The sequence below is a fragment of the Dendrobates tinctorius genome, unplaced genomic scaffold (genome assembly GCF_039654945.1).
Source record: "Dendrobates tinctorius isolate UK_male_01 unplaced genomic scaffold, ASM3965494v1 ptg000059l, whole genome shotgun sequence".
Taxonomy (NCBI): Eukaryota; Metazoa; Chordata; class Amphibia; order Anura; family Dendrobatidae; genus Dendrobates; species Dendrobates tinctorius.
Window position 1 is genome coordinate 11,814,388 of NW_027361727.1, and position 24,994 is coordinate 11,839,381.

The window sequence follows — 24,994 nt, forward strand, 5'->3', positions numbered from 1 at the left end:
TCAAGGTAGACACCCTCTCTAGGAGCTTTTTTGCTGATTCTCCTGTGGTGACCAAGCCTGCTACCATCTTAGGCGAAGGGGTAGTTCTTTCTGCCATCTCGCCCGATTTGAGACGTGCTCTGGAAGAGTTCCAGGAGGACAAACCTGAGCGTTGTCCCAGTGGAAAGTTGTATGTTCCTGACCAGTGGAAGAAGAGAGTGATGTCTGAAGTTCATTGCTCTGCTTTGGCTGGTCATCCAGGTATTTTTGGTACTAGAGATCTGGTGAGTCGGTCTTTTTGGTGGCCCTCCTTGTCTCGTGATGTCAGGAATTTTGTGCAGTCCTGTGGGACGTGCTCCCGGTCTAAATCGTGTTCTCGCTCTAGTGGGTTGTTGATGCCTTTGCCTGTCCCCAAGAGGCCATGGACCCATATTTCAATGGATTTCATCTCTGATATGCCTGTCTCTCAAAGGATGACTGTTATTTGGGCGATTTGTGATAGGTTCTCTAAGATGGTTCATCTTGTACCACTCCCTAAGTTGCAGTCTTCCTCTGAGTTGGTGCCCCTGTTTTTACAACAGGTGGTTCGCTTGCACGGGATTCCTGAGAACATTGTATCTGACAGAGGAGTGCAGTTTGTGTCTAGATTTTGGAGAACTTTCTGTTCCAGGCTGGGAATTCAGTTGTCCTTCTCCTCTGCTTTTCACCCTCAGACCAATGGGCAGACAGAGAGAACAAACCAGACCTTGGAGTCATATTTGAGATGTTTTATTTCTGCTGATCAGGATGATTGGGTTTCATTTTTGCCCTTGGCCGAATTTGCTTTAAATAATAGAGCTAGTTCTGCCACTTTGATGTCACCTTTTTTTGTAACTTTGGGTTTCATCCTCGATTTTCTTCAGGGCAGGTGGAGCCCTCTGCCTTCCCAGGTGCTGACACTGTGGTGGAGAGAATGCACCAGATCTGGGACCAAGTGGTGGATAAGTTACCTCTCTCCGAGGAAAAGGCCCAGCGGTTTTCCAACCGACATAGGACCATTGGTCCCCAGTTTAAGGTTGGTGATATGGTGTGGTTATCATCAAAAAATATTGCTATGAAGGTGGCTTCTCCTAAGTTTAAGCCTAGATTTATTGGACCTTACAAGATTTTGGAGATTATTAATCCGGTCTCTTTTCGTTTGGCTCTTCCTGTCACATTTAAAATCCATAATGTGTTCCATAAGTCTTTGTTGAAGAGGTTTGTTGAACCTGTTGTTCCGGGGGTGGCACCTCCAGACCCTGTATTGGTTGAAGGTAACATGGAATATGAGGTAGAGAAAGTACTGGATTCCCGTCTGGCTAGACGGAGACTCCAGTATTTGGTTAAGTGGAAGGGTTATGGTCAGGAGCATAATTCCTGGGTCTCTGCCTCTGATATTCATGCCAAAAGATTGGTGCGTGCCTTTCATCGGGCTCACCCTGATCGCCCTGGTGGGGTGGTTGAGGGTTCGGTGACCCCTCCTCAAGGGGGAGGTACTGTTGTGAGTTCATTTTCCCCTTCATTACTGAGACCCGAGGAACTCCCTCTTCTGGTAAAGAAAGGTAGTGAGCCTGATTATCAAACACCTGAGTCTGATGATGATGACTGGCTGAGTGGAGTTACTGACTGGATATAAGGCTGCCGACGCCCTTCTGCCCTGCGGGTGATTTCTCTGTGGGATCCTTGGAGACCAGTCTGAATTCCTGCTCCTCTAAAGCCAAGTTTTCTGCTCGTCCTTTTGCATTTGTGCTTAGACTTTGTTTTGCTTTGTTTTTCTGCCATTCCCTGCTGGGGTGTGCTGAATTCCTTTAGCTCTGTCTTCTGAAAATACCTGAGTGCTGATTTCGTTTTTGAAGCCTAACTGCTTCAGGGTCTTTTTCATATCAGCTTGTTGGCTTATGTCTTTGATAGGGTTTTGGCAGATTGCAGACAGCAACCTTCCTTTCCTGTTCTGTTTAGCTAGCTTGGGCCCCATCATTTGCTCAGCCTATCTTTCTATTTGTGTGAGTGTTTTTTCATCTTGCTTCACCGTCATTATATGTTGGGGGCTGCCTTTTACTTTGGGGTCTGCTCTGGGGCAGTTTAGATTTCCTTTTCTGTCTTTAGGCTATTTAGCGCTCCAGGCTGTGATCAAGGGGTCTAGGGAATCATAGGAACCCCCCACGGCTACTGCTAGTTGTGTTGATAGGTTCAGGGGTCTGAAATCTGATAGTTGCCAACTTCTCTGGTTTTCTGGACGTAGCTTCTATTTTTGTGTCTGCCTCCTACGGTGACTCAATCATAACAGAGGCAGTTTTGTTCGTTTAAAAGACACCGGGTGATCCGGATTAGTACCAGGTTCTTCGCCTATTTCCAGAGTGTGATTAACCGCCTCGATGAGAGAATCTATAGACTCCTGGTGTTAGGGACGGCGGAAAACACTAAATATAAATAATAGTAATAATAAGTGCGTTCGCCGCCCGGGGTCCACCGTGCAGTAGGTGTAACAACCGCTGCTGGGTAATGGCAGACTCTCTATATGGTGGTATACTGCGCTTGGGTTAAACGTCACCCGAGGTGCGCAGAGCGGACTCTGTTAAACTTACAGAGGCGCTTTAGTACAAATAAAGCATAAACGCCGAGCCTGTTAGCTTCACAGGTCCCAGCTGGCGTGCACACACGGTATATGGTCACAGGACACGGCCCAAGGCAGAGGTCGGTGTCCGTCTTGACCTACCGTGCGAGCGGCGTCGCTACCGCAGACGCCAATAAGTGCTGCCTAACTGCAGCGTGGCGGTAACTACTGCCGCTGTATGACAGCTCCGTGAGGCATCACACTATCAGACGCTAGTGTAGAGGTGCGGTATGCACTGTGGCGTATGGCTTGCCACTGACTGGCGCTGACTATAACTCTAACTCCCTATCCACATGCGTAATATCAGAGGGAAGGGGTTTCATAATGAGTCAGTCACCAGAATCATACATCCGTCACCATTCACACATCTAGCAAGTATAGTCTATACTAGCGCATGGCCGAGCGGCCATGCGGGCCTTTTATAGCCATGCGCTTCCGGGACCTTCCAGACCTCTGAGATGGGCCAATCTGATCAGGACAAGGACCTGAGCACGTGACCCCCGATCTACACTGGGAGATCGTCTCGTGGGCATGCCCAGTAGCGCAGCGAGAGGACTTAGCCTCTGGAGTGGTTTCCTGCAAAGCAGGTTGCGCTACCATTGCTGGTCCAGAGGTGGCAGCAACATCCAAACCCAGAGAGGTGGTCTGAGCAGGGCGCCTGGATTGCCAAGATTGCTGTGCAGGTCCCTGAGCGGTCGGAAAGAAATGGGAGAACGCTGGATGTATGGCTCTGGATTCCTGCTGTGCAGCTGCAGGAATCCGACGCCTAACATTACCCCCCCTCCTAGGCTCCCCCTGAGCCTCGTTACGCTCAAAGGCCGCTATCAGGAGCGGAGCGTGGATGTTCTCCACTGGCTCCCAGGTCCGGGCCTCTGGACCATGACCCTTCCAGTCCACCAAATAAAACTTTTTGCCATGCACAATCCTGCGTCCCACAATGGCGTTAACCTCAAACTCGTCCGAAGACAAGTCTGATGACCCGGCAGATGACTCAGAGAACCGGGTCATGTGAACCGGTTTGAGAAGGGACACATGGAAAACGTAAGAAATGGCTAACTGTGGAGGAAGAGCCAGGCGGTAGACCACCGAGCTGATTCGCTCGAGAAACTTAAAAAGGTCCGATGTATCGCGGCACGAACTTGGTTGACTCGGCCCGCAGCTTGATGTTTCGAGCAGAGAGCCACACCAAGTCGCCGGGGGAAAAGGTTGGAGCGGGTCGCTGAAGTGTGTCGGCGGATGCCCTCATTCTTTCTTTAGAGGCACGAATAGCATCCTGAGTGCGATCCCAAATGTCGCGAGCCTCCACTGCCCAGTCTGCCATCCTGGAGTCAGCGGAGGACACTGGCATCGGGACAGGGACGCGCGGATGTTGGCCATAATTTAGAAGGAACGGCGTCTGACCAGTGGAATCAGCCACTGCATTATTCAGGGCAAATTCAGCCCATGGTAGCAAGGATGCCCAGTCATCCTGCCTGGCAGAGACGATATGCCGCAGGGTACGTGACCAAGGTTTGGTTGGCTCTCTCAACCAAGCCATTCGTCTCGGGATGGTAAGCGGAGGACAGGTTTAGCTCAATGCTGAGTAGGCTGCAGAGCTCCCTCCAAAACCGGGATGCGATCTGGGGACCTCGATCACTGACAATTTTGTCCGGCATGCCATGCAGACGGAATACATGTTTTATGAACAGTGTCGCAAGACCACGAGCGGAAGGCAACCGTGCGAGTGGCACCAGATGCACCATTTTAGAAAAATGGTCGGTGACCACCCAGATGACCATACTGCCACCAGACTTGGGCAGGCCAACCACAAAATCCATGCCAACTATCTCCCAAGGTCTATCCGCCACCGGCAAAGGGTACAATAACCCAGCCGGCCTCTGTCTAGAGGACCTGTTCCGTGAACACGAGACGCATGCTTGTATGTATTCCTTAGTGTCTCGAGCCATGTGCCACCACCAATACGACCTTGCCAGGAGTTCTGTGGTCCACTTATTGCCAAAGTGACCACCCACCCTGGACGCGTGTGCCCAGGCGAGAACCTCCGGCCGTAGCTGAGGAAGCACAAAGGTCTTGCCCGGTGGTACTGACTCGAGAGCAACTGAAGCCACGGTCGTAAAGCTCTCCGGAGGGAGAATTAACCATGGCTCAGCCTCCCCTTCCTCCGCTGAGACCACCGAGCGCGAGAGAGCATCCGCACGGACGTTCTTCTCTCCAGAGAGATAGTGCAAGGTGAAGCGGAAGCGGGAGAAGAAGAGCGACCACCTAGCTTGACGAGAGTTCAAGCGCTGGGCCGTTTGTAAATAGACCAGCTTTTTATGGTCCGTATACACCTGGAAGGGAAACCAGGCTCCCTCCAGGAGATGTCTCCACTCGGAAAAGGCCAACTTCATTGCTAGCAGCTCCCCGATGGAGTTATTCTCTGCCGGTGAGAAGGTCTTAGAGAAGAAGAAGCAGGGATGCTTCCGACCTTGAGCATCCTTCTGGAAAAGGTCTGCTCCTGCACCGACGGAAGAGGCATCCACTTCCAGGATAAACGGTTTATCCACAATGGGACGGTGTAAGATGGGAGCGCCAGCAAAATGGGATTTTAGCGTCGAGAAGGCCTTGGAGACCTGTTCAGAACAAGCGTTAGGATTAGGCTCCTTTCTTTGTGAGAGCAACCAAAGGAGCTACCAGTGTGGAGAAGTGAGGTATGAACTGGCGGTAATAGTTGATGAACCCTAGGAAGCGCTGCACCGCTTTGAGTAAGTGTGGTACCTGCCAGTCCATTACCGCTTGCAGTTTGGCCGGATCCATAGCCAACCCCTGGGCCGAGATGATGTAGCCCAGGAACGGCAAGGACTCCTGCTCAAACTGGCACTTCTCCAGCTTGGCGAAAAGAGAATTCGCCTGCAGACGGTCCAAGACCCTGCAGACGTCTCTCCGGTGGGAGGTCAAATCTGGCGAGAAGATGAGGATGTCATCCAGATAGACCACCACCGAGGTGGAGAGCATATCGCGGAAGACGTCGTTGACGAAATCCTGGAAGACAGCAGGCGCATTACAAAAGCTGAAGGGCATGACCAGATATTCGTAGTGGCCATCCCTGGTATTAAAGGCTGTCTTCCACTCGTCTCCTTCGCGAATGCGGGTCAGGTTATACGCCCCCCGTAGATCTAATTTCGTAAAGATCCGGGCCCCTCGCAACCTGTCAAATAGCTCAGAGATCAACGGGAGAGGGTATTTGTTTTTAACTGTTATGGCGTTAAGACCTCTGTAGTCAATGCAGGGACGTAACTCTCCGCTCTTCTTCTGCACGAAGAAGAACCCTGCACCAGCCGGCGACACCAACTTTCTGATAAAACCTCTAGCCAGGTTCTCCCGAATATATTAAGACATAGCCTCTGTCTCAGGGAGTGACAGCGGATACACACAGCCTCTAGGCAGTGGCGTAGCAACTGTTTGTGGCGCCCGGGGCGGTCGAAAAATTTGCCGCCCCTTTGGTCGCTGATAATCCGGAAGAATCCGAAGAGCCCACACTACACTCAAAGATCTAATTTTTAGTCTACTACTAACTCTGCTGTTATTATTTCTAAATTTCTAGACTTTCATCTTCTTGCAGTTCTCTCTCTCTATATATATATGTGTATGTATTAGCGTGATGACCCTACTGAACCTCCACCACTGCCCTGCCGAGAGCTGCACCATAAAACAGTGTAAGGAGACCCACGTGTCTTCCCCCTGCACAGACCCACAGTACACCCCCTACAGAGCCCTCATGTTCTCCCCTTGCACAGCCCCCCTCCCCCGTGTACCCCCCTGCACAGCCCCTCCATGTCCTCCCCTACACAGCCTCCCCATGTACCCCCCAGCACAGCCCCCCATGTCCTCCCCTGCACAGCCCCCCCATGTCCTCCCCTACACAGCTTCCCCATGTACCCCCCTGCACAGTCCCCCATGTCCCTCCTACAGAGCCCCCCCATGTCCTCCCCTGCACAGCCCCCCCATGTCCTCCCCCTACAGAGCCCCCTCATGTCCTCCCCCTACAGAGCCCCCTCATGTCCTCTCCCTACAGAGCCCCCCCCATGTCCTCCCCCTACAGAGCCCCCTCATGTCCTCTCCCTACAGAGCCCCCCCATGTCCTCCCCCTACAGAGCCCCCTCATGTCCTCTCCCTACAGAGCCCCCCCATGTCCACCTCTGCACAGCCCCCCATGTCCTCTCCCTACAGAGCCCCCCCATGTCCTCCTCTGCACAGCCCCCCATGTCCTCTCCCTACAGAGCCCCCCCATGTCCTCCTCTGCACAGCCCCCCATGTCCTCTCCCTACAGAGCCCCCCCATGTCCTCCTCTGCACAGCCCCCCATGTCCTCTCCCTACAGAGCCCCCCCATGTCCTCCTCTGCACAGCCCTCCATGTCCTCTCCCTACAGAGCCCCCCCATGTCCTCCTCTGCACAGCCCCCCCCATGTCCTCTCCCTACAGAGCCCCCCCATGTCCTCCTCTGCACAGCCCCCCCATGTCCTCTCCCTACAGAGCCCCCCCATGTCCTCCTCTGCACAGCCCCCCCCATGTCCTCTCCCTACAGAGCCCCCCCATGTCCTCCTCTGCACAGCCCCCCATGTCCTCTCCCTACAGAGCCCCCCATGTCCTCCTCTGCACAGCCCCCCATGTCCTCTCCCTACAGAGCCCCCCCATGTCCTCCCCTGCACAGCCCCCCATGTCCTCTCCCTACAGAGCCCCCCCATGTCCTCCCCTGCACAGCCCCCCATGTCCTCTCCCTACAGAGCCCCCCCATGTCCTCCTCTGCACAGCCCCCCATGTCCTCTCCCTACAGAGCCCCCCCATGTCCTCCTCTGCACAGCCCCCATGTCCTCTCCCTACAGAGCCCAACTCTTTTGCATAATATCAGCTATATGAAGATGTAGGCAATCCAACTCCAAGGATTAGGGAGCCTCAACTTTAGAATTAGTAAATGGGGGAGAGGGAGTAATTACCTAGATGCCGCCCCCTGTAGCATAACATTACATGATGGAATGAAATTCAAGGGGCAATCACATACCGCGGTGTCTCCCTCCCCTCACAGACATCATGGGCAGGCTGGGCAGCGCTTCCCGCCGTCCCCCTCACTCACCGGCTCCTGTGTCCCGGGATCCGCTCCTCCTGCGTCACCTCAGCCACACGCCACGTGTTCTTCTGGCAGCTCCGACCGAACAACCAGCCCCGAGCGGCCAACACCTCCGCCCAGCACCGGCTCAGGAGCGGAAAGCAGCCGGGGCTCCGAGTCCGAGTCCAGCAAGGCAGTGGCGTAGAAGGTAGAAAGCGCCTGCACTGTGCCTCAGCGGAGTCCGCGCTGTTCTCCCAGAGGAGAGGAATTGAATTGCTGCTGCCGCGCCGCCCCCACACACGTGCCGCCTGGGGCGGATCGCCCCCCCCCGCCACGCCACTGCCTCTAGGAGGTTCCGTGCCTGGCAGAAGATCTATCGGGCAATCGTAAGGACGGTGCGGCGGGAGCGTCTCCGCAGATTTTTTAGAGAAGACGTCCGCGTACTGGTGGTAAGGTTTAGGAAGCGCGGAGAGATCCGCGGGCACTTCAGTGGAAGCTACCTGAACACTGCCCCTCAGGCACCTTCCCTCACAGTCCTTGCTCCAACCCAGTATATTCCTCGAAGCCCAATCAATATGAGGGGAGTGACAACGGAGCCAGGGAACTCCGAAAAGCACCTGGTCGATGCCATCTGGCAAAATGAACAAAGACAGAATCTCATGATGAGAGGGTGAGATTGAGAGCCCGTGTGGGGCTGTCTGGTGGGTCACCTGAGATGGTAAAGGTGCACCATTAACCACCCCGATGGTCAGACTTTGGGGCAGTAACACCAGTGGAATAGCGTGTTTCTGGGCGAAGGTCGAGGACATAAAAGTTCCCCTCAGCCCCGGAATCCACGGTAACCTCTACCTCCCAGGTGGAGGCCCCGCTATCTAATGTCCCTCAGAATACCGGTTTGGGAGAAAAGGGTTTCATATTTGCCTGACCACCACCTACGACCACTGGACGTGATCGTTTTCCCGACCGCAGAGGACATGTGCTAGCCGAGTGACCAAACTGCCGGCACTGGTAACAACGTGCGGAGCTTCGCACCGGACGTGGCTTGGGGCCGGTGCGAGACACCTCCATAGGTTCGGAGGATGTAAGCTTCTGAGCGGGAGATCTTAGCGGCTCGGTGAAGGTGGGAGCCAAGTTAACCCTTCGTCTGGATTGCGCACGTTCCAGCTCGCGCTCCGTAAACCGGAGATCAATGCGGGTGGAGATGGCAATCACTTCCTCCAGACTTGTAGGGACCTCTCTGGTTGCTAGAGCATCTTTGACATGCTCTGCTAACCCTCTCCAAAACACAGGGATGAGTGCTTTATCGGGCCACTCTAGTTCGGAAGCCAATGTCCGGAATCGGACGGTATAATGGCTGACCGAGAGAGACCCCTGTGTTAGGGCCAATAATTGGAGAGAGCTGTTGTGCGTAATCCGTGGTCCCAAAAATACCTGCTTCAGAGCCGCGAGGAACTGAGCAGCCCCCTAAACCACGGGATCATCACGCTCCCACAATGGCGTAGCCCACTCTAATGCCCTGCCAGATAAAAGAGAAACAATAAACCCCACCTTAGCCCGCTCTGTAGGGAACCGTGCAGCCAGTAACTCAAGCTGGATAGAGCACTGACTCACGAATCCCCTACAGGTGGCGCTGTCACCCGAAAATTTGTCGGGGAGCGGGAGGCGAGATATTGTCGGCATAGGCATGAGTATGGGCACGTGTGAGACAGCCTCTGCGACTGCCTGAGCAGCGGCTACCGTAGCATTCGCAGCTGAGGTGGAGCTCTCGATAGCAGCCAACCTGCTCTCCAGCTGCTGAATGTACCGCTGCAGCTGCTGCAGGGCCGCCATTACTAGCCAGACCCTGGCGCTAGTATAATGTTATGGACGGCGGAATGCACTAAATATAAATAATAGGAAGTGCCTTCGCTGCCCGGGGTCCACTGTGCAGTAGGTGTAATAACCACTGCTGGGTAATGGCAGACTCTATATGGCGGTATACTGCGCTCGGGTTAAACGTCACCCGAGGTGCGCAGAGCGGACTTTGTTAAACTCACAGAGGCGCTTTAGTACAAATAAAGCATAAACGCCGAGCCTGTTAGCTTCACAGGTCTCAGCTGGCGTGCACACACGGTATATGGTCACAGGACATGGCCCAAGGCAGAGGTCAATGTCCGTCTTGACATACCGTGCGTGCGGCGTCGCTACCGCGAACGCCAATAAGTGCTGCTAACTGAAGCACGGCAGTAACTACTGCCGCTGTACAACAGTGCCGTGAGGCATCATACTATCGGACGCTAGTGTAGCGGTGCGGTGTGCACTGTGGCGCATGGCTTGCCACTGACTGGCGCTGACTATAACTAATTCCCTATCCACATGCGTAATATCAGAGGGAAGGGGTTTCATAATGAGTCAGTCACCAGAATCATACATCCGTCACCATTCACACATAGCAAGTATAGTCTATACTAGCGCATGGCCGAGCGGCCATGCAGGCCTTTTATAGCCATGCGCTTCCGGGACCTTCCAGACCTCTGAGATGGGCCAATCAGATCAGGACAAGGACCTGAGCACATGACCCCCCGATCTCCACTGGGAGATCGTCCCGTGGGCATGACCAGTAGCGCGGCGAGAGGACAGCCTCTGGAGTGGCTCCCTGCAATGCAAAGCAGGTTGCGCTACCATTGCTGGTCCAGAGGTGGCAGCAACATCCAGACCCAGAGAGCTGGTCTGAGCAGGGCACCTGGATCACCGAGATTGTTGTACAGGTCCCTGAGCGGCCGGAAAGGAATGGGAGACCGCTGGATGTATGGCTCTGGATTCCTGCTGTGCAGCTGCAGGAATCCGACGCCTAACACCTGGAACTCAGGGGAGTCCGGGTCTGGGGCCACGTCTCACTCGTATTCTGAGTTGTGCTCACAGCGAGCCCCTGGTGAAGGGGAACGAGATGCAGAGCTAGCGGATGCAGATGCATCGGAGTTCCATGGGGATGTGTCATGGGTACATTTCCTAGAGGAATGTGTACCCTCCGTCACCGTCCGGCCACAGAAGCTTTCTTCAGACAGGGACCGCGGGACCCTCTACAGGGGGTAAAGAGATGCCCTGGCTTGAGGAGGAATCACGAAAGGATTCTATGGCCTTTGTGAGAGAAGCCATGGACTGTGTCAAGGAACAAGCCCACTCAGGGAGGCTGGCACCGCTGTGCTCAACAGTAGCGGGGGGCTCCTGAGAGCCTGAGGCTTCGGCCTGTACAGAGGTTTAGGATGTTTCCGAGGTAGGGAAACATTGCATGAGGTACATGAGGCGTAGATCACTGTGTGAGTCTTATCCACCTTCTTGTTAGCCTTTGATTGAGACATAATGCAAATTTCCAAAGGAAGCTGCAGGGATGTGCCTGCAGCGTATGGGTTAAGCAGTGTGTGCCTGCAGTGGAGGGGTTAAGCAGTGTGGACCTGCAGCGGTGTGTGCTTACCCAGGTCCTGCGTACCCCCAGAGAAGTGCTTGTTGCCGCGGATCTGAAGAGGGTAATGGCGTCCCCCACAATCTTCCTGCCTAGGACACGCCAGGAAGTGATGTCCGATAGGAGAATTGGCGCTTCTCGTGAACTGCGAGAAGCGCCAGAGACAGTGGGCGGAGAAAAGGTAGGGGAGGCCAGGAAAAATATGCAGAGCGAGTCCCCGCCTGCTCTGTACAGGCCCGGCCAGAAGCGCTCGGGAAGGGGGCAGAGTCGGCCATGAAGGGGTGAAGCCGGACGGGACTGTGGGCGGCTGTTGGGTCTACCGCAGCCAGAAGCCGGGGACTAAATTAGAGGTCGCGGCAGCGGCGACGTCTGCGGAACATCCGCGGCGGTAAAGGCAGCGGCGTATGAGAGAAGGCCGTAGCGGTAATGAGAAGGCTGCGGCAGTAACAAGGCTGCGGCGGCCTGCACGGGGATCGGGCGCCTATCCCCCACGGGGCCGGACATGGGGAGGTGGAGAGGGGTCATTTGCTTCCTGGCACCAGCCACTTTCTGACAGTGGTGGAGCCATGGGAAGCCTGTCCGCAGGTCTGGCTCCGGAAGGGGGTACGTGAGGGCGACACTCTATGTTCCCATACGTTGTTGGTGTGGAGAGAGCGGACCCAATAAAGGATCCATCGCCCCTAAGATGAGCCCAGACAGACACAGGGGTTGCAGGAGGGGGGTGCGGGGAGGCGACACTCCGCGTTCCCGCCTGTTGATGTTTTTGGGAGATCGGGACCATGAAAGGCCCCGTCGCCCTTCAATCTGTGAGAAAAAAAAAGTAAAAATAAAATAATAAAGTTGGGATCTGAAGCCAGACCCTAGTGCCTCCTAAAGACACTAAGCAAGAACTGTTTCACGAGAGAACCAGCAGAGGGTGTATACTGCGGAGGAGGTATTAACTTTGTGTATTTTGCTTAGTGTCCTCCTAGTGGCAGCAGCATAACACCCATGGTCCTGTGTCCCCTAATGAGGTAAAGGAGAATTGTATATATGAATGGATTTTATTTATATAATTAACGTGGAACATTAAGTAAAATCATGGTCACCTACCATCCTGTAAATAATCTGATAGACAGCAATCTCAGGCAGTCGATCATTGAGCTCACTGAGGATAGTCTGAAGATTGTCTCCGAGTTCAGAAAACACCAAAAACCTGCAAAGAGCACAAAATATAAAAGATTAAAATAAAAAAATTAAAAAATAAAATTAGTAAAAACATTTGTGTTTTTATTTGTAGAATAGCCTATGTAATTAATATGATTAGTATAGAACACTTATCTCGCAAACATAACTGAACGAGGGATTGGAACTTGTGGAACTAATTTTAGCTTTGAGTGACAAGTTCTCTTTACCATATAATGTGCTGAAACACAGGTGAAAATGTTCTAAGTGCTGTGGAAAGGAGAAAAAGAAAAATGCAGTTCCACCCTTGTTACCAAACTTAATAATGCAAAGAAAACAAGTTCATAATCATTTAGAAACAACACTAATGTTTTAACTCAGGAAAAGTTCAGAAATCAATATTTTGTGGCATAACCATGGTTTTTAAACACAGCTTTCATGCGTCTTGGCATGCTTTCACCAGTCTTTCACACGGCTTCTGGTGCAGAAATGTAAGCATTTCTTCTTTGTTTGATGGCTTGTGACTATCCATCATCCTCTTGATTACATTCCAGAAATTTTCAATGGGGTTCAGGTCTGTACATTGGGCTGCCCATGATAGGGATTTGATGTGGTAATCTCTTAATTTTTGACAGAGCTGTGTATATTTATAACCTACACTTGCTCATTCTATTTACTGCAATATATAGTTAAAAGCATTTTCCAGGCTTGGAGTTCAAGTCTGCAGTCACTCTGACAGCACATGTCCCGACTAGAAAGCTGCATGGGTGTAGTCGGCACATGACTGAATGTATGGAAATTGCATATTTGCGGTCACCGCTCTCAGTCCTGGAGAATCCTGACAGGGTGCAGTGTGCTCACTGTGAGGATTCACAAATCTGAAGTCACAGAGTGACTTCGTACTTGCACCCCAAGTCTGGACAACCCCTGAATTCTGCATCCAAGCAGGCACAGGGCCCAGATCAGTTTAATCGGGTCGCATCTGCTTCTCCATGGGAGATGTCAGCTTGTCTGTATCCCCATCCAAAACCAGCAGGAGCAGAGTGTTTGGGATATTATACCCAACGTGGGCCATGCCTCTTCGATAGCGGTCTGGTGATCACTTGTTTGCCTGACAGCTCTCTCTTAGTGTCTCTCCCTGACACATAAATGCCCAGCTCCATCGGGAGTACTTGTGTTCTCTATGGGGAGAGTGGAGGAAACAGCCACCAGATGCATCTTGCAGTGGCTATCCACAAAACAATCGGGTCACAAAAATTGCAACTGTCTGACCCTTCTCTCCTCCAACATCACCTTTCAGGTCCCCTCGTGGATGTAAATTTTTTTCAGTGAGTGCAGAGTTTGTGAACAGTTACAGACACTGCAATAGCCAGGTATAGAAGGACAGAAGCATTTTTGTTTAACAAGATATATTACGTTTATCATTACATACACTAATTAAAATGAGATCAGTTTAAGAAGCAATTTTATTTTTTCTTCTATTGTGCTTTGTTTTGTTAGCCAGAAAATCCAAGCTACAGTATGGTAGTTGTTACCTGTAACAGGGTTTCTCCAAACAGTGCATACCAAAACCAATACAAGTAGGAATCCCCAGTGCCGGGCAATTGTGAGACTTCTTCCATTTGTCAACTGGGGGAAAACAAAAAAAACACATTAGGCATACAGTGAAAATTGTGGAATAAAAAAAGTCCCAAAAAAATCAAAAACAAAAACCTGAAATTCCATAATTTCTTTTTGAGCTGTTCAATTCAACATATGGCTTTTTTTCAGAGGTCAGAATGGCAAGAATTCTGCCAATTTTTTTTTCTTTTTTACTACGCTTATCATACAGGTTAAAAGGTACAATGACCTATAGTGATCTGACAATACTACCGCAATTATGTGTACTTTTTTCTGTATTTTTTAAATAAATCAATTTAAATTGAAAAAGTGTTATGGTCGTTATGAATACCCACTGGGCACCCTGGAACTATGTTTCGGGGGAGTCAATGGAGCACACAGACCCTCTCAAATCCCTTAGATGCCACAGGCATTATTGATAGAATTGTAATTGTTCCAGCTGACACCCACTGCATATATATCTGGGGTAACATAAGAATACCACCATTTCTGATGATTATATGACTTGTATCCTGCATATAATCACCAATATTACACTCTACAAGCTCCATTTCTAATTTTCTGTTGTCTCTGAGCTAGTGGGTGATGACCAGCTGCTAGGATTTCTCCCATACACAGCACACACAGAGAAGAGGAAAATCACTCACTCTTTTCTCTCTGTAGCACACTCTCAAACTGCAGCAGCATGGAGACCATCACACATCACCATTAAGCAGTACAACTGTGAATCCGGCTTTGGAGATACCAGGGGTGCTGAGGTAAGAATAGACTGCTCACACTGCTGTCCACCCTGTATATCTGATCTAATACTGGAGATACCAGGAGTGCTGAGGTAAAAAGAGGTCACTTACATGCTGTCCACCCTATATATCTGATCTAATACTGGAGATACCAGGAGTGCTGAGTTAAGAAGAGGCTGCTCACACTGCTGTCCACCCTGATTATCTGATCTAATGATGGAGACACCAGGAGTGCTGAAGTAAGAAGAGATTGCTCACAGTGCTGTCCACCTTGTTTTTCTGTTCTAATGATGGAGACACCAGGACTGCTAAGGTAAGAGGCTGCTCACACTGCAGTCCATCCTGTCAATCTGATCTAATACTGGAGATTCCAGAGGTGCTGCTAACACTGCTGTCCATCCTGTCAATCTGATCTAATACTGGAGATACCAGAGGTGCTGCTCCCACTGCAGTCCATCCTGTCAATCTGATCTAATACTGGAGATTCCAGAGGTGCTGCTAACACTGCTGTCCATCCTGTCAATCTGATCTAATACTGGAGATACCAGAGGTGCTGCTCACACTGCAGTCCATCCTGTCAATCTGATCTAATACTGGAGATTCCAGAGGTGCTGCTAACACTGCTGTCCATCCTGTCAATCTGATCTAATACTGGAGATACCAGAGGTGCTGCTCACACTGCAGTCCATCCTGTCAATCTGATCTAATACTGGAGATGCCAGAGGTGCTGCTCACACTGCTGTCCACCCTCTCTGTATATCTGAATGTTGTATAATCACCTAATTTTCAGACTATAGAATTCACTCATTATAGGCAAAAAATATATAAACATATATACACCGCATTTTGCAGATTAAAAGACGCACCCCAAATTTTGAGCAGGAAAAAAAAAAAAAAAAAAAATATTTGGTGGTGCTTCTTACAATCCATGCATCTTACTGCTTACCGGGGTGGTGGCTGCGGTGAAGCGGGGTCCCAGGGTCGCTGCTGGAGGAGGCAGGAGTGGGGTGATGCCGCAGGCTGGCATGATGGGGTGTTTGGATGTACCTCGCAATTCGGTGGTGCGGGGACTCTGCCGACATTTTGTTAAAAGCCAAGAGCCCCCGCACTTACAAGGTTTACTATGCAATGGACTCCGGGAAAATGGCTGACTGGAGCGGCGCATGTGCTGATGGAGATCTTGGTGCTGAGATCTCATGAGCCTTCCCCGACATCCATTTTTCCCCAGAGTCCAAGCGTAGTAAACCATGTAAGTGCGGGGGCTCTGGGCTTTCACAAAATGTCGGCAGAGCCACCGCACCACCGAACACCCGCAGCAGCGCACATCGGAACACCCCATCATCCTAGCCTGCGGTCTGCAGCAACGCTCCACTCTTGCCTCCTCCAGCAGCAACCCTGGGACCCTGCTCCACCTCAGCCGGTAAGGTATAGCAACATAGTAAGACGTACCCCCATTTTCCCCAAAACATTTTTTGGGAAAAAAAGCACGTCTTATAATCCGAAAAATAGGGTACATAAAAACAAACCAACACACATCTGGTTGATGCAAACCTAAGAACATACACTGTGTGCACAATTACTGGGCAAATGAGTATTTTGATCATATCCTCATTTTTATGAAGATTTTACCAGGAGGAGCCATAGGGATTGAGAAGGGGGTGTCCGAGTAGTGAACCCCTTTAAATATCTTTTTGGCCATTTTTGTCTGATCAGATAGATTAGTGTGGGGCAGGAGAGAGAACTGTGCCAGTGCATAGTTTTCTCAGTTATTGGGAAGGACACTATACGAATGCTCCTCTTTATGACAGCAAAAGCTTCCTCCTGGACTTTTTAAGGGCCCGTCACACTAAGCAATATCGCTATAATGTCACTGGTTTTGTGACGCAGCAGCGATATCGCTAACGATATCGCTATGTGTGACACTTACCTCCGACCGGCTCCCCCGCTGGTTATCGCTGATCATGCGAGAACGGCCTGGGCCGTTTCTTGTCATCAGCTTCCTGCTGTGGAGACGAGCGACGCGTGGACGCGGCTGGGAGGACGTCAGGATCGCCTCATCTGACAGGTAAGTAGCGACCCCCGACCGCTGCTATGTCGATGGTGAGATCTGCTGTGTGGCAGCTCACTAGCGACCACTTAGCGATGCACCAGCGATCCTGACCGGGTCATATTGTTGTCAGGATCGCTAGTGCATCGCTAAGTGTGACAGCACCTTTAGAGGTACACACTTTTTAGCAAGTTTTTTTCTTGCTAAATAAAGTGCCTTTATAGTCAGAAATGTGCAGTTATATGTATATAGACACTCGCACACTGCAAAAACGCAGATTGTTCTTTTTGTAAGGGAAGAATGCAGATATCAGTGGGTTTTCCAGATTTCATGCGGGCAGTTTTCGTGGTTTTGTATACTGTACACATACCTGTCACTTTCTTAGCTGCTCTTTGGAAAAATGTCCGTTCATTGTAAATCTTTCCATCTTTGGCATCCTTAAAAGGTGAAAATAAAGAAAAACAGTTTTGAAATGCTTTTTAAAGTTATGGGTCTCGTGAAGTATCACTGCTAGAAACACCAACACATCAGCCTGTAGCAGCAAACTACAACAGAAAATACGATTTTTTCCCCAGGGTAAATCGAGCTTTACTTAAAATTAAAAAGTGATCTGCATTTTTGGAGTGAACTCCACCCTCCTGACCGTGCTCCTTTACACCCATACTTAAAGTGGGATGTAGTGGAAGTCCAGTAGGTGGTCTAAGTCATTGATCATCAGCTCTGTTTATAAGCACACATGTATACTTGAAAGTCTGTCAATCATCAAGTGAAACCGCCCACTGGACTCCCGAGTACAGAAAGACTCGGGATTTCTATTAACTTTTAAGTGATATCGGATTTCTATACATAAAACTTATTAATTTGCTCTTCATCGGGATCATCGTAATCACACATTGATTTTAAAACTTATTCTTTGCCAGTCATTCAGCATTTTAATTATAATGACCTACCAGCTTTAAGACATAGCGCTTCTTGTCTTTTTTAGAGGATCTATGCACTTGTAAAGATATAAAAAAAAATATTTTATTACTTATTTATATATTAGGCTAGTTTCACATTAGCGCTTTTGAGCGCAGCGACGGCCTGCGCACAGCCGCCGTTAAGCCCCGCCCCCTGCCGTGCTTCCGCCGGTAGCTCCGCCTACCGGCGCATGACGCTGCATGCGTCCCCTATCTTCATCACTGGGGGCGCAGGCCGTGCGCAGTATGCGTTTGACGGCGCATACATCCTTTTGACGGTGCGCTGACCTGCGCCAAATGCAACCTGCTGCAGTTTGGTTGCGCTCGGCGCACCGTCAAAAGGCCGCATGCGCCGCCAAACGCATACTGCGCACGGCCTGCGCCCCCAGTGATAAAGATAGGGAACGCAGGACACATGCAGCGTTATGCGCCAGTAGGCGGAGCTACTGGCGAAGGCGCGGCAGGGGGCGGGGATTAGCGGCGGCGGTGCGCAGGCCGTCGCTGCGTTCAAAAGCGCTAATGTGAAACTAGCCTTAGGCAATAAATTAATTATAAATGAAAACATTTTTTTATGTAACACTGCTGCTGCGATTTTTTGGATTATAAAATGCACTCTTTCCCCCTTCAAATTTGGGAGGTAAATGGTGGTGCGTCTTACAACCCGAAGGTAGCTTACCGAGGAAAGAGAGAAGATGGGGGTGGCAGCAGTGGAGCGAGGACGCTGCCTCCGGCAGCCATTTTCCCGAAGTCCAGAGGAAGAACATTGGGAAATGGGAAACCGCTAACAGTCGCCGAGACATCTTATGAGGGCCTGCAGCATCTCCCACTCATACCACCGGCTTCCTGAAACAGCACCCTGCCTCTTATGACCCCACTCCACCGCCCTCCTGGTAAGCCACTGTTAAAACAGACTGTAAGGCGCACCACCATTTTATTTAATTTCCCCCCCCATTTTCCAACCCAAATTTTGGAAAGCATCTTATAGTCGTCAAAATACTAACATAATAGAGATGATAAAGACTATATATACACCGGTACATACATGCATATATATGTGAAAAAAGCCAGATGGGCTAATAAATAGCACTTTGACGAACTCTTTTGGTGTGCTGACTTCATCTTGAGGACTAATATATATTATGTACATACACACACACCATACAAATATCATAACTGTATTTTACAGAGAGGTTATCACGATGACAAAAATATTCTCTAAATCTACTCATTTTGTGTTACTCTGTAGAATGAAACCTGTGCCCGGAGAATGTGCCACCAGAAACTGATCCATGTAGTTTGCTGTGGTGGCGTGGTCTGAAGACACCGGGCCGTCTGCCCTGCCTCTGCATCGCCGCGCGGCTCTGCTCCCTTAGGGCGGTAGGGACCCACTACCAGGTTTGCAGTGACGTGGCAGTGGGCTTCATACAGTCTCATCACAATGTTAAACTAAGACCCTCATGTTCAGTCATATGTATTTCTGCCTAGCGGCATTAGATCATTGTACGATTTTGGAGGTGCTGTCCACTCTCTTTTTCAGCAAAATGATCCATGTAGTAACCTGCAGCCTTGGTGATAATCTGCAGGTAAATACAAGTTTAAAAAATGTTCAGATGTCTAATAGACAGAGCGGCTGCAGGGAGAAAATGAAGCTATATTCTCACTACAGCCACTCGTTACAAGTCATGGAGGCGCCACCAGGACAGTGGACAGTCACCTCTCATTACAGTGAGCGCTGCTATAATTCCCCCCCTCCTTCACTGATGCCCTGCTTTGCGCTCCCAACAGTATAACCAGAAGTGATTCCAGGAGCGGGGAGAGATTACAGCTGCGCTCACTGAGTCATGTGCTCACTTTGTGATAGTCGCTGACTGTTCACTGTGACGGTGCTGCCCCAATGACTCGAAGAGAGAGGCTGCAATTGGAATATAACTTCATTTTCTCCTTGCAGCCGCCCTCCCAATTAGATGAAGGGGGAGGAAGTGAGCTGTGACATCACCTATTGTGAATGTCAGATACTGTGGTATCTAATGTATATACTGTAGAGGTGTTATCAGTCATTGTATAGGAGGAGGTGAGCGGTGATATCATCTATTGTGTATGGTAGATGCTGTGTTATTAGTGTATATAGAGATGTTATCAGTCATTATACAGGAGGAGGAGGTGAGCTGCGGCATCACCTTTCGTGAATGGTCTAGCCTATGTTATCTACTGTACATAGAGGTGCTAAATTTTACTATAATGGTCTCTGTGATAAGTGCTGAAAAATTATCTGTACAAAACAGGAAGTGTGAGCTAGTAAAGGGCCTAGGAACCAGTGTGAAAATGCTAAAAATGTCATACAAACTATGAGAAATATGACTCATTTGTAAGGGATTTTCACACTGATGAATTTAATGTTTTCTCCCACAATTTTTCTGCAATACATGAATCAAAGTGAAAAGGGATCTAGTGCAGAAATTATCAATACAGCAAAAAAAACAAAAAACATAATGTAAGTAAAGTGCGCTGATGAAGTTATGGAGAATGGGTTACTGCACTGACAAAAGTCACTGGTAGCCCCGGCCCTGTTCGTATTACATCATGTATACCTGCAATATACAGTGCCTACAAGTAGTATTCAACCCCCTGCAGATTTAGCAGGTTTACACATTCGGAATTAACTTGGCATTGTGACATTTGGACTGTAGATCAGCCTGGAAGTGTGAAATGCACTGCAGCAAAAAAGAATGTTATTTCTTTGTTTAATTTTTTTTTAAATTGTGAAAAGTTTATTCAGAGGGTCATTTATTATTCAACCCCTCAAACCACCAGAATTCTGTTTGGTTCCCCTAAAGTATTAAGAAGTATTTCAGGCACAAAGAACAATGAGCTTCACATGTTTGGATTAATTATCTCTTTTTCCAGCCTTTTCTGACTATTTAAGACCCTCCCCAAACTTGTGAACAGCACTCATACATGGTCAACATGGGAAAGACAAAGGAGCATTCCAAGGCCATCAGAGACAAGATCGTGGAGGGTCACAAGGCTGGCAAGGGGTACAAAACCCTTTCCAAGGAGTTGGGCCTACCTGTCTCCACTGTTGGGAACATCATCCGGAAGTGGAAGGCTTATGGAACTACTGTTAGCCTTCCACGGCCTGGACAGCCTTTGAAAGTTTCCTCCCGTGCTGAGGCCAGGCTTGTCCGAAGAGTCAAGGCTAACCCAAGGACAACAAGGAAGGAGCTCCGGGAAGATCTCATGACAGTGGGGACATTGGTTTCAGTCAATACCATAAGTAACGTACTACACCGCAAAGGTCTCCGTTTCAGACGAGCCCGTAAGGTACCTTTACTTTCAAAGTGTCATGTCAAGGCTCGTCTACAGTTTGCTCATGATCACTTGGAGGACTCTGAGACAGACTGGTTCAAGGTTCTCTGGTCTGATGAGACCAAGATCGAGATCTTTGGTGCCAACCACACACGTGACGTTTGGAGACTGGATGGCACTGCATACGACCCCAAGAATACCATCCCTACAGTCAAGCATGGTGGTGGCAGCATCATGCTGTGGGGCTGTTTCTCAGCCAAGGGGCCTGGCCATCTGGTCCGCATCCATGGGAAGATGGATAGCACGGCCTACCTGGAGATTTTGGCCAAGAACCTCCGCTCCTCCATCAAGGATCTTAAGATGGGTCGTCATTTCATCTTCCAACAAGACAACGACACAAAGCACACAGCCAACAAAACCAAGGCCTGGTTCAAGAGGCAAAAAATCAAGGTGTTGGAGTGGCCTAGTCAGTCTCCTGACCTTAGCCCAATTGAAAACTTGTGGAAGGAGCTCAAGATTAAAGTCCACATGAGACACCCAAAGAACCTAGATAACTTGGAAAAGATCTGCATGGAGGAGTGGGCCAAGATAACTCCAGAGACCTGTGCCGGCCTGATCAGGTCTTATAAAAGACGATTATTAGCTGTAATTGCAAACAAGGGTTATTCCACAAAATATTAAACCTAGGGGTTGAATAATAATTGACCCACACTTTTATGTTTAAAATTTATTAAAATTTAACTGAGCAACATAACTTTTTGGTTTGTAAGATTTATGCATCTGTTAATAAATCCTGCTCTTGTGTGAAGTTTGAAGGCTCTAACTTATTTGCATCTTATCAAACCTGCTAAATCTGCAGGGGGTTGAATACTACTTGTAGGCACTGTACATACCACTGTATAAATATGTGCAAAAATGATATAAAACATTATACTAAAAAGCCACCTTCGTAATACAAGCCGGTCTTCTCCTGTGACAAGAGCTTGGCCAGCACCCACTTTGTGTTGTTATTATCGGTCACCACGTCATTTTCTGGCAGTGGCTGCACTGGTACGTACTTCGCTTTCTTACTCCTGGGGCTTATTTCATCTTGTATAAGGAAAGAGAAAAAACCCCATAAAAGTTCAAAATTACACATACATTATTAATTATTATTATACACCATTGATTCCATGGTGATGTACATGAGAAGGGGTTACATACAAATTACAGATATCACTTACAGTAAACAAACTAATAATCACAGACTGATACAGAGGAGAGAGGACCCTGCTATTTCGGGATTACATGCTACAGGATGGTGGGGAAGGAGACAGTAGGTTGGGGAGGTTGCAGCAGCTCCAGTAGTGGTGAGGCGGTAGCTCCAGTAGTGGTGAGGTGGCAGTGGGGATCATTGCAGGCTTTAGGCTTTCCTCAAGAGATGGGTTTTCAGGTTCTGTCTGAAGGATCCGAGTGTGGTTGATAGTCGGAAGTGTTGGGGCAAAGCGTTCCAGAGGATGGGGGCTATTCGGGAGAAGTCTTGGAGGCGGTTGGGTGAGCAGCGAATAAGTGTGGAGGAGAGAAGGAGGTCTTGAGAGGACCGGAGATTACATGAGGGAAGGTATCGGGAGATTAGTTCAGAGACATATGGGGGAGACAGGCTATAGATGGCCTTGTTGGTCAGTATTAGTAATTTGAATTGGATATGCTGAGGGAATGGGAGGCAGTGAAGAGATTTGCAGAGGGGAGAAGTGGAGGAGTAGCGAGGAAAGAGATGATTTAGTCGGGCGGCAGAGTTAAGGATGGACTGGAGAGGTGCGAGGGTGTTAGCAGGGAGGTCACAGAAAAGGATGTTGCAGTAGTCGAGGTGGGAGATGATGAGGGTGTGCACAAGCATTTTAGTAGATTGAGGGTTGAGGAAGGGACGGATTCTGGAAATATTTTTGAGCTGGAGGTGACAGGAGGTGAAGAGAGCTTGGATGTGCGGTTTGAAGGACAGGGCAGAGTCAAGGGTTACTCCGAGGCAGCGGACCTCTGGTACGGGGAAAAGCATGATGTCATCAATTGTTATAGATAGGTCGGGTAAGGAAGATCTGTGAGATGGGGAAAGATGATCAGTTCAGATTTGTCCACATTAAGTTTCAGGAAGTGAGAGGAGAAGGAGGATATGGCTGATAGACACTGTGGGATTCTGGAGAGCAGAGAGGTGACGTCTGGGCTAGAGAGGTAGATCTGAATATCATTGGGATAAAAGGTGGTGCTGGTATCCATGGGACTTTATGAGTTGCCCCAGGCCAAGTGTATAGATTGAGAAGAGTAGGGGTCCTAGAAAAGAGCCTTGGGGGACTAACAGAGAGAGGGTGGGATGAGGAGGTAGTGTGGGAGTGGGAGACGCTGAATGAGCAGTTGGAAAGGTACGAGGAGATCAAGGATAGGGCGAGGTCTTTTATGCCAATGGAGGAGAGGATCTGTAGTAGGAGGCAGTGGTCAACTGTGTCGAAAGCAGAGGACAGGTCTAGAAGGAGGAGTACAGAGTATTGTCTGTTAGCTTTGGCTGTAAGTAGGTCATTGGTAATTTCGGTCAGGGCTGTCTCAGTGTAATGATGGGGACGGAAACCAGATTGTATATTGTCAAACAGCAAGTTAGATGAGAGGTGGGAGGAAAGTTCAGCGTGGACGTGCTGCTCCAGGAGTTTAGAAGCGAATGGGAGCAGTGATATTGGGCGATAGCTGGACGTGGCTGTTGGGTCGAGGGTTGGCTTTTTAAAGGATAGGTGTGATTGTGGCATGTTTGAAAGCAGAAGGGAAGGTACCAGAAGTTAGTGATAGGTTGAAGACTTGGGTTAGGGATGGGATAAGAGTGGTGGTGATATTGGGGAGGAGGTGGGATGGGATAGGGTCAAGTGCACAAGTGGTGAGGTGTGATTTGGAGAGAAGATGAGCAAGCTCCCCTTCAGTGATGTTAGATAGGGAGGTTATGGAGTTTGGGCACTGGTCTGGTGTCCAAGGGGTTGTGTTGGTTGAGCAATAAAGACTTGCCGTGTTTGGTCTATGTTGTTTTTGAAGTGTGCGGCAAAGTCCTCTGCAGAGATTAGGGATGTTGGAGGGGGCAGTGGTGGGCGGAGGAGGGAGTTAAAAGTATTGAACAACTGTTTGGGTTTGTGGGATATGGAAGATACAAGGGATGTAAAGTAGGCCTGTTTAGCAGAGGTGAGGGCAGATTTCAATGCGAGTGTTGCTTGCTTGAGTGCAGTGAAATCATCTTGCGAATGTGTTTTCTTCCAGCGCCGTTCTGCAATTCTGGATGCTTGCTGAAGCTTTTTAGTGATGTTATTGTGCCAGGGTTGTCTATTGATTCGTTGCACTCTGTTATGCATGACAGGGGCGACCGAGTCGATGGCTGATGCAAGAGTGGCTTTGTAGAAACTAGTGGCAGTGTCATGGAGTGAAGATATGGAGGACAGTGGTAGAGTAGAGTCAGAGTGTGCGAGGTTTCTGCGGGGGTGCGCATGTTGCTGGATATGGGTGACAGGTGAGGAGGACAGGGATGAGAAAGTGAGTAGGTGGTAGTCAGATAGAGGGAGAGGGGAAGTTGTGAAGTTAGATAGGGAGCAGAGACGGGTGAAGACCAGGTCTAATGTGTGTCCGTCTGTGTGGGTGGCGGAGGAGGACCACTGAGTAAGTCCAAAAGATGAAGTAAGGGACAGGAGTTTGGAGGCTGCTGACTGGTGGTTGTCAATGGGGCTGTTGAAGTCACCCATGATGATGGTGGGAATGTCAGTGGAGAGAAAGTGAAGGAGCCAGGTGGAGAACTGGTCAATAAAGGCAGTGGTCGGGCCCGGAGGTCGGCATATGATGGCCACTTGGAGGTTGGAGGGAGAGTAGTTGCGGACAGAATGGACTTCAAAAGAGGGGAGGATTAGGGAGGTAAGAGGCGGGATTGGGTTGAAGGTGCAGTTGGAAGAAAGGAGAAAGCTCAATCCTCCACCATGTCTGTTGCCAGGGCGAGGAGTGTGGGTTAAGTGGAGGCCGTCGTAACATAGCAC

General features: G+C 49.6%; 1 protein-coding gene across 1 annotated transcript in view; it reads right to left on the reverse strand.

Annotated features, from left to right (window-relative positions):
* The window catches only part of LOC141092344 (serine/threonine-protein kinase VRK3-like), an 89,544-nt gene that overhangs the window by 39,387 nt on the left and 25,163 nt on the right, over nt 1-24,994 (reverse strand). Inside the window, exons 5-9 of the mRNA XM_073578413.1 lie at nt 21,915-22,058; nt 17,655-17,701; nt 17,075-17,141; nt 13,833-13,926; nt 12,226-12,328 (exon numbers count right to left, since the gene is read on the reverse strand). Coding sequence (XP_073434514.1) covers nt 12,226-12,328; nt 13,833-13,926; nt 17,075-17,141; nt 17,655-17,701; nt 21,915-22,058 — 455 coding nt within the window. The remainder of the gene's footprint in view (nt 1-12,225; nt 12,329-13,832; nt 13,927-17,074; nt 17,142-17,654; nt 17,702-21,914; nt 22,059-24,994) is intronic.